Source organism: Emydura macquarii, unplaced genomic scaffold, assembly GCF_026122565.2.
Source record: "Emydura macquarii macquarii isolate MOO-44397 ecotype Brisbane River unplaced genomic scaffold, CSIRO-AGI_Emac_v2 contig_3511, whole genome shotgun sequence".
NCBI classification, from domain to species: domain Eukaryota; kingdom Metazoa; phylum Chordata; order Testudines; family Chelidae; genus Emydura; species Emydura macquarii.
In genome coordinates this window covers 159,425-174,476 of record NW_027133648.1, presented here as the reverse complement: position 1 = coordinate 174,476, position 15,052 = coordinate 159,425, and the positions used below count along the sequence as shown (strand labels likewise).

Below are 15,052 nucleotides of genomic sequence, written 5' to 3'. Positions count from 1 at the left end.
CCGCTCCGCTCCCCGCCAGCGACGGGCACCGCGGCTCCTCTCCGCAGCTGCAGAACCTCCCCCGGCCCGGCCCGCCCGGCCCGGCCCTGCCTCCCCGCCCGGCCCCTTCCGGCCCCGGCCCGGCTGGCGGAGGAAGCGGCGCGTACGGCAGCCGGGGCCGCGCGGGCTGCGAGCGGGACATGGCTGCGGGGACTGCGGCGCAGGTAGGGGCCGGGCCGGGCCGGGCCAGGGCGGGGCGGGCGGCGCGGAGCTAGCGCGGTGCTGTACGGCTTGGCTCGGTTCGGCTCGGCTCGGCCCGGCTGCCCGGAGAGGGCGGCCCAGGCCAGCGGCCCCCTTTAGATCATCTCCCCATAGCTGCCCCACCTCGCCCCCGAGCACCCGGGCTGGCCCGGCACAGCCAGCGCCCCTCTCCCTGCCTCCCGCGGGGCAGCGCCGGGCCAGGCTCCGCTCCCGGCTCTGCGGCTGCCCGCAGCATCCTTCTGTGGTGCATGGCGGGGGGGAGCCGCTGGGACCCGGGCATCTCTGCCCGGCGTGTTGTGGGTACAGAGATGCCCGGGGGGGGGGCCGGTGGAGGGCGCGCAGGAGGGTCCGGGAACGCAGGAGGAGCCGGTGGAGGGGCCGGGAACGGTGCTTCCCTTGGGGGTCTCCCCCCTCTGCCGGGCCGCAGCCAGCGGAGGGGCACACAGCCCCGTGGGCAGGCCCCCCAGCTCAGGCCCCTCTGGGTTTGCCTAGGCTACAGAAGCTGCCCTGGCATCACGAGGTCAGGTCCCTTCACCGGGGGGGGGGGGGGGGGGGGTCGCAGCTTGCCCCCACAGCAGGGGCTTGTCCCCTCCCGGTGGGCGCTCGCCCTGCCCAAGCGCCCATAGCTTCGCCGAGGGACGTCTGCTTCCATCCACCGCGCTGCCTCCACGCTGGGGGCAGGTGGGCACAGCTGGGGCACCCGGGGGGGGGGGGGGCGGCTCTTTTGCACCTTGATGGAGGTAGCCACAGCGGCCTCCCCTTTCAGGGTAGACCAGGCCCAGCCGCAGGAGCCTTTCCCCTGCACCCAGCCAGCTCCGGGGCTCCCGGGGCGAAGGGCTGGCATCAGCCATGTTCCCAGGGCTGGGGAGGTGGGGGTGCAGCCATCTCTTAGTGCTCTGCATCCTGGGAAGCTCAGCGCCTCGTCTGTGCTACACTAATCATACCGAGCCATTAATTAACACCACCGGCCTAGCGAGACACGTCCTGACGCTGCCGGATCTGCCTTTTCCCCGGGCCGGGCAGATGTTTTAAATACAGATTTGTTGTGGCTGCTGCTTCGTTCTGCTGCTCAAAGGAGATTCGTACGCGCTTTTGTTCTGCTTGGTTTTCTATTCCAATCGGGCTGGTTTCCCTGGGTGCCGCTATGGCTGACTGGAGAGCGCCCTGCCGAGCCGAGCCGAGCCGAGCGGGTAATAAACCAGACGGGCCTGCTAGATTCTGACATGAGAGCTGCCCTGCGAGTGAGGCCGGATTTACAGAGGGGGCAGTGACTGTTTAGCTCTTCGGAGTCTGTTTGTTTCTCTGGGGGGGGGGCACCTGTTTAACTCAAATGCCCAAGGAACACTTGAGAGGAAAGCGCTCTGAGTTAAAGATTGGCTCCTCTCCGCCTGCCCTTCAGTGAGCGTCCGAGAAGGCTCACACGCCACTTTCCTGAATCCTCCCAGAGAATAGGAAAGAGGAGACTTGACATTCCTGGTATAGCTGTAAGGGAAAAAACAAGCAGCCCCCCCCCCCCCCCCCCCCCCCCCCGCCCCCTGCCACTGTTCTGTTATAATGTCTCTGGCCTTTATGCATCATGAGCAAGGGCGCGATGTTTTTCCACTTTGCAGATCACCTTTAGCTTTAGCCGGAGGGAGCCTGCTGTGTAGTCGCTCCCCTGGGCTCTTGCCCACCTCTGCGGCTGCATGTTCTCCTCTAGGCACCATGCTGAACGCCTGCAGTGTAGGGCGGGGGCTGCCCTCAGCCCGGCACAGCCCAGGGCTGGACGCAGTGACTGGCAGTACTGCGGTACCGCTCTAGATCCGGGTCCCATTGCGGTGGGCTCTGTGTACCCCCAGAGTCAGAGACAGCCCCTGCCCCGAGTGGCTTACAGGCAAGTCTAAATAACCCAGACAAAGGATGGCAGGAGGCAAGTGGACAGATGGAAGGTTAAGTGACGTACCCAGGATCACACAGGGAGTCTGTGGCAGAACCAGGAACTGCCCCCAGGCCCCTGAGCGCCAGCCCCCTGCGTGCCCGCCAGGCCAGCCTTCCTGAGCTGTTGCCCTCACAGGACAAGCCCAGGATACCCCCGTGCTTGAAGCCTCTCCCAGACATAGGCACGTGGGTCTGGTCAGCAAAAGATCAGCGCCAGAACCTGTCTCAGGGAAGGTCAAGGGAGGTGACCCAACCGGCTGTGGGGCCCTGGGCTGGGGGGTGAGTGGGGCAGCTTGGAGGGAGTGACTGTGTACGCTGCCCACAGACCCCCCTCCTCCCTGCCCCATTGAGGATGGTGGAGAAAGATGCCATTGAATCAGCAGGTCCCGAATGGGGACCCTTCTTGTGTTTCAGGCCCAGGTGTTGTTTGAGGAGGTCGCGGTCTATTTCTCCCTGGAGGAGTGGGCGCAGTTAGCTGAATGGCAACGGGAGCTGTACCGGGCCGTGATGATGGAGAATTATGAGCTGGTTGCCTCGCTGGGTGAGGATAAGTCCCTGTTAGTCTGTGAAAGGCCCTGGCCGGCGCTCAAGTGGGAGTGGAATGAAATCCACCCCGAGAGGGACCCTCTACCCCGCAGGAGCCAGCCAGACACTGTCAAAGCACACACAGGTCTCAGGCAGCGAGAGACCTCTGCGCACGGGCCAATGCACGGCCCAGGTCCCACCCAAAGCCCTTGTCAAGGGACCGGTGAGATCCTGGAGGGCACCCAAAATGTCCCTTTAGAAGAGCCTGGGAAAGGGGCTGACCCGCTTTGCCTGGGGGCGCATTGCCTCCGCCGGCCCAGGGGGCCCTGCTTGCCTGAGTGAGGAGTTCAGGTCCTTGCCAGGTCCCATGGGCTGCTCCTCACACAGGCAGCTCCAGCTCCCACTCTTGGCGCACGCAGCCAGCACGTATGGACACAGCACCCCGGGGGCTGGGCACATCCCAGGCAGTTGCAGCTCGTGAGTCCCTGCCCCAAGGGGTTTGCAGTGGGCGCCAAGCGCGCCCGGGACAGCATCTCTCAGGCACATCCGAGGCGCTTGCAGATCGCCTCTGCTGAGCCTGCGGCGGACCCGGGAACCCCCGATTGTGCTTCTCTCCCCCGTGCATAGGTTCCGCCGGCCCCAGACCAGAGATTATCTGTAAAATGGAGCGAGGGGAAGAGCCACATGCCGGGAGTCCCCAGGGGGAGAGGGACAGAGGGACCCTGGATGCCCCCAGCACAGGTGAGTGGCACTGATTCTGCAAAAGAGCAGAAACTGGTGCAATTCCCAGCAACTGTCCCAGGTGACAGGTGCCCAGCCACTACCAAATGCTGGACAGTAGCATCAGCCAGAGACTGGCTCCAGAGCGCATTCCGGCAGCCGTGCTCTGGTCCTGGCCCCTGTGCTCGGGCTGAGAGGGGGGCTGTGGGGTAGACCTGCCTGTGCCAGCTCTCCGCCACTTGCGGTGGCCGTCTGGCTGCACTATGCTGCCTGGGCTGGGCTCTTTGCTGTGGGCTGGGCTCTTTGCTGTGAAATGAGATCTGCAGCAAGGCCCTTCCTGCGGTGAGAGAGCGCCGGGCTGGTGGGGAGCTCACTGACCTAGCCTTGGGAACACCCGCTCTGTGTGCAGGCCAGGCTGTGTCCGGGGCGGGGGGAGCATGCCATGCCGAATCTACACTGTGTTTGCTGCACAGCGGGCACCAGCAGGAAAGCTGCCGTGCCTCTAAACCCCAGCCCCGTCCAGCCTCGCTCAGCCCCGGCGTGCCGCAGGGGCCGAGGTGTGGCTCTGGGGACCACAAGGACCGTCGCAGCTGTGAGTGAGCCCAGGGCTGGCGGGGATCAGCAAAGGCCTGGGACTGTAACAGCGCTGCGCTCCTCTCCACTGCGCGTCCCCAGGGGTAATTTCTTGCCTTGGTCTGTCCAACAGCTGGCTGGGCCCGCAGTGTCAAGGAGGAGCTGTCTGAGGAGGATTGTAACGGCCAGTGGGTGCCGCACGCCTCGCTGGCCGGGGCAGCGGCAGGGTTTGGGTTCGAGTACCCTGGCCTCTGGTGTGACGTTAAGCCGAGGGACCTGGCCGGAGATGCCCCCCCGAAATCCGCTGAGTGGGAGGGAAGGGACGGGCCGTTCCCGGGCGGCACGCTGGCCGCCAGTCACCCGGTGAGCGAGGGCCTCCTGATCTGCTGTGAGTGCGGGAAGAGCTTTGAGGACGAGGCCTCGCTGAGCGCCCACCAGCGCCTGCACCCGGGCCCGGGGCCCTACGACTGCCGGGCCTGCGGGAAAAGCTTCCGCCACCCCCGCAACCTGCTGACCCACAAGAAGCGGCGGGGGAAGAGCCGGCACGTCTGCACCGAGTGCGGGGAGAGCTTCTGCCTGAAGGGCGACCTGCTGAGGCACCGGGCCGGGCACGCGGGCGAGGGGGGCCACGCCTGCAGCCTGTGCGGGGAGAGCTTCCGCCACAAGAGGAACCTGCTGGCGCACCGGAAGGAGCACGCCGGGGCCACGCCCCACCGCTGCCCCGAGTGCGGCCAGAGCTGCGGCGACGAGGCCAGCCTGGCCCAGCACGCGGCGGCGCACCGCGAGGAGCGGCCCTTCGCCTGCGCCCGCTGCGACCGCCGCTTCAGCTGGAAGGAGAGCCTGCTGATCCACCAGCGCAGCCACCCGCAGGAGCGCTCCCACCAGTGCCCCGACTGCGGGCGCAGCTTCAGCCGCAACGGCAACCTCCTCATGCACCAGCGGGTCCACACCGGGGAGAGGCCCTACGCCTGCCCCGAGTGCGACCGGACCTTCTGCAACAAGGCCAACCTCATGGCCCACCGCAAGCTGCACCGGCGGTTCAAGCCCTACGCCTGCGCCCAGTGTGGGCGCAGCTTCAGCTTCAAAAGCAAGCTGCTGCTCCACGAAAGGGCCCACGGGGCCGAGGCGCCGTTCGGGCCAGCGGGCGTCCCCCCGGGCTTCGAGCAGTAGCGCCCCAGCCCCTCCGTCTCCTGCAGGCGGCAGCCGGGCTCGTCAGGCGCCGGGGGCTCTGGCGCGGCTAAGGACAGGGCGAAGCTGGCTCCTGGGCAGAGGGCTGGGGCGAGGCCGAGGGTTCGCTGAGCCCCGGGGCGCGGCCCCGGCCTGTGAGTGGAAGCGCTGCAGACTGGCGGAGACCTGGCGTGGGTCACTCAAGGGTCACTTGGGGTTCAGCTGTTGCTAAGGATATGGGGTGAAAGTCGCCCCGGGGCCGAGGGCTGGCCTGCAAGGCCGCGGAAGCAGGACTCAAGCGGTGCCATGGCCTTGCCTGCCAGCCCTGGGCCCAGGGTGAACTTGGATGAGGTTGGATGAGATGCATTGACTATAAAATGGATCGAGAACTGGCTAGAGCACAGGGCTCAACGGGTAGTGATCAATGGCTCCATGTCTAGCTGGCAACCGGTCACGAGCAGAGTTCCCCAGGGGTCGGTCCTGGGGCCGGTTTTGTTCAACATCTTCATCAATGATCTGGAGGATGGGGTAGATTACACCATCAGCAAGTTTGCAGATGACACTAAGCTGGGTGGAGTGGTAGATACCCTGCAAGGTAGGGATAGGATACAGAGTGACCTAAACAAACTGGAGGATTGGGCCAAAAGAAATCTGATGAGGTTCAACAAAGAAAAGTGCAGAGTCCTCCACTTAGGAAGGAAGAATCCCATGCACAGCTACAGACTGGGGACTGACGAGCTAGGCAGCAGTTCTGCAGAAAAGGACCTGGGGGTAACAGTGGATAAAAAGCTGGATATGAGTCAGCAGTGTGCCCTGGGTGCCAAGAAGGCTAATAGCATATTGGGCTGCATTAGGAGGAGCATTGCCAGCAGGTCGCGGGAAGTGAGTATTCACCTCTATTCGGTATTGGTGAGGCCGCATTTAGAATCATAGAATATTAGAGTTGGAAGGGACCTCAGGAGGTATGTAGTCCAACCGCCTACTCAAAGCAGGACTAACCTCAGCTATATCATCCATCATTTGGAGTATTGTGTCCAGTTTTGGGCCCCCCACTACAACAAGGATGTGGAGAAGTTGGAGAGAGTCCAGTGGAGGGCAATGAAAATGATGAGGGGGCTGGAGCACAAGACTTATGAGGAGAAGCTGAGGGAACTGGGCTTGTTTAGTCTGCAGAAGAGAAGAATGAGGTGGGATTTGATAGCAGCCTTTAACTACCTGAAAGGGGGTTCCAGGGAGGATGGAGCTAGGCTGTTCTCAGTGGTGGCAGATGACAGAACAAGGAGCAATGGTCTCAAGTTGCAGGGGGGGAGGTCTAGGTTGGATATTAGGAAAAAGCTTTTTCCCTAGGAGGGTGGTGAAGCACTGGAATGGGTTACCTAGGGAGGTGGTGGAATCTCCATCCTTAGAGGTTTTTAAGCTGTGGCTTGACAAAACCCTGGCTGGGATGATTTAGCTGAGGTTAGTCCTGCTTTGAGCAGGGGGTTGGACTAGATACCTCCTGAGGTCCCTTCCAACACTATGATTCTCTGATCGCTAGTGTCTTGCAAAGCATCCTCGTTATAATGCCCCAAGCCCAGCTGCCCAGAAATCTGCATCCCCCCTCCTCAAACATCAGTCACGCAGCCCCCCTCGTCCCTTTCACAGGCCTCTGCCCTGCCTGCCAGCGGGCGCCCTCAGCCCCTCCACTGTTACCTACCCCACTCTGAGGCGATGATGCATCCCCCAGGTGCTCTTAAGAGGGTCAGAGCAGCGAAGGCCAGAAGAGAGCATTCTGACCAGCCGGTCTGGCCTCCTGCATAGCCCAGGACAGAGAGTCACAAGCCAGGATTCCTGCATCGCTCTCACAGGAACCATCACACTGTCTCTGAGAGAGGAGAGATGGGCCAGGGGTCAGGGCACTCTGCTCTGCTACAGACTCCTATATGACCTTGGACGTGTCCCTTAGCCTCTCAGTGCCACATGGCCCCAGCTGTGCCATGGGGATAACCGCAGGGCCGTGTGGATAAATCTATTCATGAATAGATACTATGGTGATGGGGGCCAGACGAGCACCTAAAATGGAAGGGGCGTCTAGGCTGAGCCCTGCACGACCCGGGCTGTAGAAGTTCACCCGTTTCCAGGTTGGATTAGAGGCTCCGCTAGCTGCTGCTCCTGGTGTGACTGGTTCTCCCACATGCGCCCATTTCTATGGGGCTTTCACAGCGCTGGTCTGTGCTGGCTGGGATGCGTGGGAAGCTGGCAGTATGGCTGCCCTGCTTGTTTCACCGCAGAATCGAAGTGTTGCCTTGTACCAGGGCCTGCTGACGTTGTCGCAGTGAAGGTATTTTGGAAATGCTACGTCTGCTCCAGTTTTATACGGCTGATCAGGGCCGCCCCCCACGGTAGCAGAGGTGTGTGGCGGGCGGGGGCGGGGGGTTCCCCGCAGGCTCAGCGGGCAGGGAAGACGGGGAACGCTTTGCAGAGTTCAGCACCCCAGGCCAGGCTGCAGCAGTGAAGCGTGGTGACCCATGTTCTCCATGTCCAACTCCTCCAGGGAGAGACTGGACAAGCCTTCGGAGGTTTTGTGAGCCCCTGCGGAGCAGAAGAGGCCATCTGCCTTCCAGAATTCCTCCCTGCGGGCGGCCCGGGCGAGGGAGCCAGGCACTGGCCACTGTCGGCAGACAGGACCTTGGGCTCGATGGACCCTTGGTCTGACCCAGTGTGGCCGTTCTTATGGCATCCCCCGTATATGCTCGCCCAGTTATATCTCCTGGACCTCCTGCGTGCTGACTGAGACGCCCTCCCTGACCGATCTCGAAGGCCCTCCCCCACCCCCCGCATGTCCCTGCGTGGGGCCCGCTCCAGCCAGAATGCGCACAAGACCTTGGCCAGCTAATTGCGGCCAGGGGCTGTTGGGTAGAGTTGACGTGTATGTATTTAATGCTCCATCCCTGGTGTGGTTACTTGGCTTCCTGGGCGGTAAAGTCGTTGGCGCTGGGCCCCTGTAGGGGTAGGGAAATGCCTAGCAGCGCTGCGGGCCCTACGGTAACACCAATGCTCCCTTGTAATAACTGCAGGCTCTCGGGCAGGCGCCGCCCACGGTTTGTGTCTTGTGCAGCGTTTGGGGGACTGTATGTCCCGTTTGGCTGGGACCGTCCCTTTGTTAAGCCCTGTCCCAGCCGTCCTGACTCTTTTGGCAAAAGTGGGCATTTGTCCTGTTTATCTCGCCAACTTGATCAGAAAGTGGGGTGCGGAGGAACCTGCGTGGTGGGGGGCAGCCCCATGCAGGAATGGGGGTGTGGGACTCAGGCCAGCCCCATGTGGGGGGCGGAGGCGGCTTGGGATAGCCCCATGCGATGTCCCGTTTTCCTTTTGGGAAATGTGGCCACCCTGGCAGAGTCGAACACGCTGGGCTGGAGTCAGTTAGCGCCTCTCTGCTGCCCCGTGTCTGCATGGCAGCGTCCCTCCTGTTACGGGTAACCTCAGGGTAATGAATAAACATGCGATGAGCTGGAATCACCTGCTGTGCAGCTGATACTTGGTCATTAATTTCAAGCCCTGAATCCCTCCGTGCAGTTTAATCAAAAATTCGTGGTGGCTAGAACTCGAGACAACCCCTAAATGAGAAACTTTCCCTTTGAAACCATCACTCGGCAGACGCCTTCCCCGGCCCTTCTCCATGTTCAGTCCTTTTATTCCCAGCCTGTTTAATGCCTTAGGAACTGGCCACTCTGCTTCACGGGTGAACTGCAAACCTCGCAGGGGCTGGAATCCCCTTCTGGGGAGCCCGGGAGTCCTGCCGAACACCTGCTGCTGGTCCCCTCTGCTGAGCAGACGGGCTCACTAAGGAGCCTGGACCGGCCATCCTCAGACCCTCAGGCTGCGGGGCTGACTGTGTCTCACTGCCGTAAGGCCAGCTGCCCTGCCACCTCCTGGCTTGGCTGGATTCCCTCCGGCGCACTCCTGCTGAGTCCATGGCGGAGCTGGCGTCTGCCCAGCACTTGGGTAGAGGCCCCTTTGGGCCAGAGAAATCTCGGGTCTCTCAGACTCCTTTGGGAGCGGAGCCGGCTCCTGGATGTAGGCATGTTTCTAGTGCTGCCCTCCCGGAGGACCCCGTCCGATTACAAAGAGAAAGAGGCTAAAGGACGCCTCACGGCCGAGCCCTGTCCGCTGGGGCCTCTCACCTACCAGAGCAAAGCAGAACCGGCTGCTCCGAGGGTGTTCGAGTGATTTCTTATCCACACACTGCAGGGCGCTTAGCAGAGCCTGGGGATAAAAGCCTGTGTCTCCAGCGATGAGCAGAGCTCCAGCACTAATAGGCAGTGTGAAACAGGCAAGGGGAAGACGGGCCCAGAGTGCTCAGGCCTGGGAATTTCAAGCCCGCAGGCCGAACACGCAGCCCTTGGCTTACGGCTCAGACATCTCTCTTTGTGTTTATGACCTACAGCTTCGTCCCATGGGTCCTGTGGGATTTGGCAGAGTGGGGTGGGGCAGGAGGCAGCACGCCGAGCCAGGAGCAGATCAGCAGGAAGGGGAAGGTGGTGGAGGGCCTGCAAGGCAGGGACAGGAAGCTCGCGTCTGACTCTAAGGCCGAAGGGACCGTTATGACTGATCGTCTAGTCTGACCCGTGTAGCACGGACCGCAGCACCTGGCCCAGCGAAGCCTGCGCATGCAGGCCAGCAACCTGTAGTTGAACTCTTGGTTAGAAAGAGATTCAGTCTTTGCAGAAAGACTCCCAAGTGATGGAGACTCTGCCCCACCCCTGCCTGAGCTGCCCCAATGCATAGTTGCCCTTGCATGCACCTTGCTCCCAGTGTGAATTCAGTGGTTCCAGCGGAGGGAGGCAGCGAGGCAGTGAGCCGGGCAGAGCAGGTGGCTGGGGTAGCGATTCGAGCTGCGGTGTTTTCACGCTCGAAGCTGTGTCCTCTTGCCACACAGGGCTTGCCAGCCCAGCCCGCTCAAAGCCAACCGCCAAGTGGAAAAAGTTCACGGCCCCAGCGGGGTCACAGGCTGCGGCCCCGGGGGTCTGGTGTTCCACTTCTCAACTGTCACTTCTGCTCCCACCGCCGATGGCGAACAGCCAAGGAAACGGTGCGGATGGGTGGCTGGCGGAGTGAAGCCGTTGCCAGGTGGCATGTAAACCTCCAGGGACTAATGCCACGCTCGTCATTTCCTGTTCTCTGAAGGTGCCAGCGGGGACCCGTTCGCACTCGCGATTACAGAGCTCAGGGAGGTCGCTGTAGCTGGACGTGCTGGGAAATTATTCCTCATCTTTGGAAGGGAAGCCCCCCAATCAGTGTGGACAGCGAGGACCGGAGGGGAGAGCTGAGCCTTCAGAGGGTCTCAGTGTCCTGCCCCTGGTATCACAAAACGTTGGCCAAAGGCGCGCTCCAGCCCTGCAGGTCCCACTTGTAACAAAACGCAAAATAAGCTGGGGATCCTGGGCCCGGGTAAAGGATGGAGTTTATAATGTCGCCCTGGCTGCAGGTCGCCGCTGCCCTGTGCACGCTGCGTAGCCCCTTGCCGTGTGAGTCGCCCTGCAGCACTGACAGCTAGTGGCAATGCGGTGGGAAGTGACGTGGGGCAGCTCCCTGCTAAACACCCGGTCGTGGGCATCTGCCGTGCCAGGCTCTTTCACAGAGGCCATGTGGATGCAGAGCCAGCACCACTGAGGCTGGGACCAGACAGGCCTGTGGTACCCGCTGATGCCAACAGGGAGCAGACGGCTCTGGGGACGTGATGCAGCACGCGCCAGCCGAGGCCTTCATGCGGTATAAAGCCACCCTGCTAGGTAACTCATAGCTGCCTTTATTTCCTGCTCTGTGCACGTTGGGAGAGAACCTGCTGCCAGCCGTGGGCTCCTGGTGCCATCTCTGCTTTCCCTTGCACTCTTTCTCCTGAACTAGGCGCCACGACACAGTCCCAGGTGCTCTGCCAGCGCAACCACCGGCGGAGTTTGGGGAGGACGTGGGGGGTGTTGCACCCCAAAACTGTATACGTTGATGGGGGCACAATTTTAAGGTTCGGCCGTCCCCTGAACAGCTTTAGTGCCGGCCCCTCCCCGCACACCGGGTATCCGGGAACGCCATGCCCGACTGGGCAGCGGACAGCACCCAGGAGTCCTGTGTTGGCAGCTGGCCACCGGTCCTCCTGCTGGCGGAGTGGTGGCCGGCGATGGCCTCTGCCCAGGGCTAGAGGAGTCCAGTACCCCGGCGGGCGGCGGAGGAGCTGCTGGGCAGGGTGGCTGGCGGAGACTGGAGGGTTTGCGGCTGTTTGTGCTCAGAGCTGCTGCACCCCGCGATCCGTGGAGTACCCCTTGGAGTATCGGAGCCGGGGCAGGGGCAAGGGCTGGAGCCGTCCGGAGCCAGGTGCGGTGAGTGAGCGGCTGGGGAGGAGTGAGGGGGACCCTGGGCAGGGCCTGGTGCAGGTAGATGCCACCGGCCCAGAGGTGGTGCAGGCTGGACTGGGAGGGGTCGTGACCCTGATGGGGGCGACGCTGGGGAGAAGGGCCCTGCCCTAGCGCCCAGGGGCATGTGGCCACCACCAGAGCCTGTGTCCAACCCACGGCATCCTGCAGCGCAGCCAGGCCTGGTATGTGTGGGGTGCAGACTGTGAGCGTCCCTCACACCCCAGAGATGCTGTGTGGGGCCCCCGGGCCGGGGTGGCGTTGGGTGTTTGCCTTGAACGTTTCTCCTCTTTTCTTAGTTGTTTAATCGATAGCTCTTTAATAAATGGTCTTGCTTTGCACTGTCTGCACTGAGCAGTGGGGCAGGGACGCGCCCGGCGCAGAGTTAGCACCCGCAGTGGGGACACCCTAGCCCCTGCCCTAAGGGACAACGGCAAGATTAGGGGTCGAGCCCCCCCCAGGAATCCTGGGCCAGCCTTGTTGGGGTTACATGGACCCCGCCCCACAGGAGAGTGGAAGGGGCGCCCTCGAGGCAGGCAGGCCTGTGGGTAAAGGGCGGGGGAGCGAGGACTCAGAGGCTGTCGCTAGCCAACTCCGGAAAGTTCCCCACAACACGGACCCATTCCCCCGCTTACACCAGGGCTGGGGAGCTGCTGGAAAGCAGGAATGGGACGGGGCTAGAGGAGGCCCTGTGATCACAGACCGTCACGTGCCAGCCTGAGAGACTCAGCCTTCCTCCTCCAGCCCCTCCCCTGGCGCCCGCCGACCAGCCCCAGCCTTGTGCGAGGCAGTGTGCCGTGCGGGGCCGTGCGGGGCCCCGGAGCCCAGACAGCCCGTTCGTGGGATCTCTACCCTGTTCCTCTCGTTCAGGAGCAGCAACTTCTGCTTTAGCAGATCTTTTCTCTCCTTGCTGCCCAGCAGTAGCACGGTGCTGCCACCCTCTGCCTTCCCCTTTTGGGAGGGGGGCGAGGCAGCAATGGGGGGGACCAGCATGGCAGGTGCACGCTGTGTGCTGAGTTAGTAGCAAGGGAGCGCAGAACCAGGCTGAAGTGCATCAGCAGCGCTGAGATGGGACCCTTCAGTGAATAGCAGGGTGGCTGCGGGCATCAATGGCCATTGATGGGCATCAGCAGAGCCAGGGGCTGGATGCCCGGGCCTGGACTAGCTGGGCAATTGCAGGTCAGCCCGCAGGACCATCAGCAGACGTTGTGTGGGACGTTGGCACAGTCCCCGCGGTCTAGCCCTGTTACCAGCGGTGCTTTCGCTCTCTCACCTCGATGAGCAGCGAAGCTCGTGGAATGTGCCTCACCTTTACAGTGGCTTGTCCAAATCAGCTGGGTTTAACAGCCAGCCCCAGCTGGGAGTGAGACGAGTCAGCAGTGCATGATGTCAGCCCCTCTGTGTGGAGCAGGCGGATCTAAGCAGAGAGCCTTCCCTCACCCAGCTCCTCTTTGCTTTCATAGATCCCAAGGCCATCAGGGACCGTTGGCATCATCTAGACAAGCCGGAGAACAGCCCCCAAATAATTGCTAAAGAGATCCTTAGCGCGAACAGCCAGCCTGGCCATGGACGGAGACCCAGCATGCCCCTGGGAAATGGTCCGATGGTTAAGTACTCTCAGGGTTAAGAATTTACGCTTCGTTCCCAGTCTGAATTTGTCTAGCTTCACCTTCCAGCCATTGGAGCGTGTCAGACGTGGTTCTGCTACACTGGCGAGCCCGTTATGAAATCTTTGTTTCCCACGTAGGTACTTCTAGACCCCTTCACCGTTGCTTTGTTAAGATACGTAGAGTGAGCTCCGTGAGCCAGTCGCTAGAAGGCAGGTTTTTTCTAATCCTTTCCTCATTCTTGGGGCTCTTCCCTGAGTCCTGTCCAGCTTACCAACATCCAGAACTGGACCCAGGATTCCACCCGCGGCCGCCCCAGTGCCAAATACAGCCGTAAAACGCCCTCTCTACTCCTACTCGAAATACCCTGTTTATGCATCCCAGCATAGCATAGCTTTTTGGGCCACAACGTCACCCTGGGAGCCCATGTACAGCCAGTTATCCATCAGGACCCACCAAATCCTTCTCAGTCACAGCGTCCCCCACCCTGTAAGTACGGCCAGCATTCTTTGTTCCTAGATGGGTACATTTACATGTAGCAATATTCAAATGCGTATTGTTTGCTTGTGACCAGTCTCCGAGCGAACCAGATGGCTCTGAATCAGTGACCTGTCCCCTTCATTATTTACCACTGACCCCATTTTTGCATCATCTGCAAACTTTATCAGCGATGGTTTTATATTTTCTGCCAGGTTGTTGATAAAGATGTTGAATAGCCTAGGGCCAGAAATCGACCCTGGAGGGGGCCCCCACTGGAAACAGAGCCACTCAGTGACGATTCCTCGTTTACAGTTATAGTTCAAGACCTATCAGTTAGCCAGTTTTTACTCCATTTAATTTGTGACATGTTAACTTTATATCAGTCTAGTTTTTAATCAAAATGTGGTGTGGTTCTGAGTCAAACCCCTTACAGAAGTCTAAATAGATTGTCGGCGCTATTACCTTTATCAGCCGAACTGGTCATATCATCAGAAAATCCGTCACATTAGTTTGACAAGATCTACTTTACATAAACCCATGTTGATTGGCATTAATTACACTACCTTATTTTAGCTCATTAGTAATTGAGTCCTGTATCAGCTGCTCTGTTATCTCACCAGCGATTGATATCAGGTTGACAGGCCTATAATTACTTGGGTCATCCCATTTACCCTTTTTAAAAATTGACACATTTGTTTTCCTCCAATTTTCTGGAATTTCCCCAGTGCACTGAGAAAATCAACATTAATGGTGTAGAGAGCTTCTCAGCCAGCTCTTTTAAAACTCTTGGATGCAAGTTCTCTGGACCTGCTGATTTAAAAATGTCTGCATTTACTGGCTGCTGTTTAGTATCCTCTTGAAATACTTTTGAGTCTTTTTTCTTTCACTCGCATTTATATTCTGTCCCTGACACCCTGTCTTCCGCACGTCCCTCTCTCTTTGTGCCTCTACATCTTGTTCCCTTTCCTGTTTCTCTCATTCACTGTCAGGCCTGGAAAACTCCTCCTCCCCAGAGATGGGCCCACTATTCACCATCAACGTGGCATATTGGCCAAAGGGCTGACCTGCATCCAGTCTGATTGTAACTTTGAGCGGAGCGCTACGTGTGTGGACATAACACTGTGAATGGACTAGCTACAGGATCCCGGCCATAAAACCCTCCTTCAGTATCAGGACACTGGGTATTTGAGAGGATGTGGAGCAGGCGGAGCTGAGCCAGGGCTGTGTGTTGTTGCAGGTGCTGGCTGCATTTGAGGATGCTGCCGTTTCTCTCTCCCTGGAGGCGTGGGTGGAGTTAACAAATTGACAGGGAGAGCTCTGTCGGGGTGGGAGGAAGAAGAATCATGAGCTGATATCTCCAGTGGGTCGGACCGAACGGTTACAGTGTCTGAAGTGGCTGGAAGGGCGAAGGACAAACCCAACGGGACGATCAGGCTC

At 60.4% G+C, this 15,052-nt stretch overlaps 1 protein-coding gene across 1 annotated transcript in view; it reads left to right on the top strand.

The window, feature by feature from the left end:
* Positions 1 to 115: 115 nt before the first annotated feature.
* Positions 116 to 15,052, top strand: part of LOC137145107 (zinc finger protein 585A-like) — a 39,415-nt gene continuing 24,478 nt past the window's right edge. The window contains exons 1-4 of the mRNA XM_067535725.1: positions 116 to 203; positions 2,572 to 2,698; positions 3,310 to 3,423; positions 4,109 to 5,141. Coding sequence (XP_067391826.1) covers positions 180 to 203; positions 2,572 to 2,698; positions 3,310 to 3,423; positions 4,109 to 5,141 — 1,298 coding nt within the window. The 5' untranslated portion in view covers positions 116 to 179. The remainder of the gene's footprint in view (positions 204 to 2,571; positions 2,699 to 3,309; positions 3,424 to 4,108; positions 5,142 to 15,052) is intronic.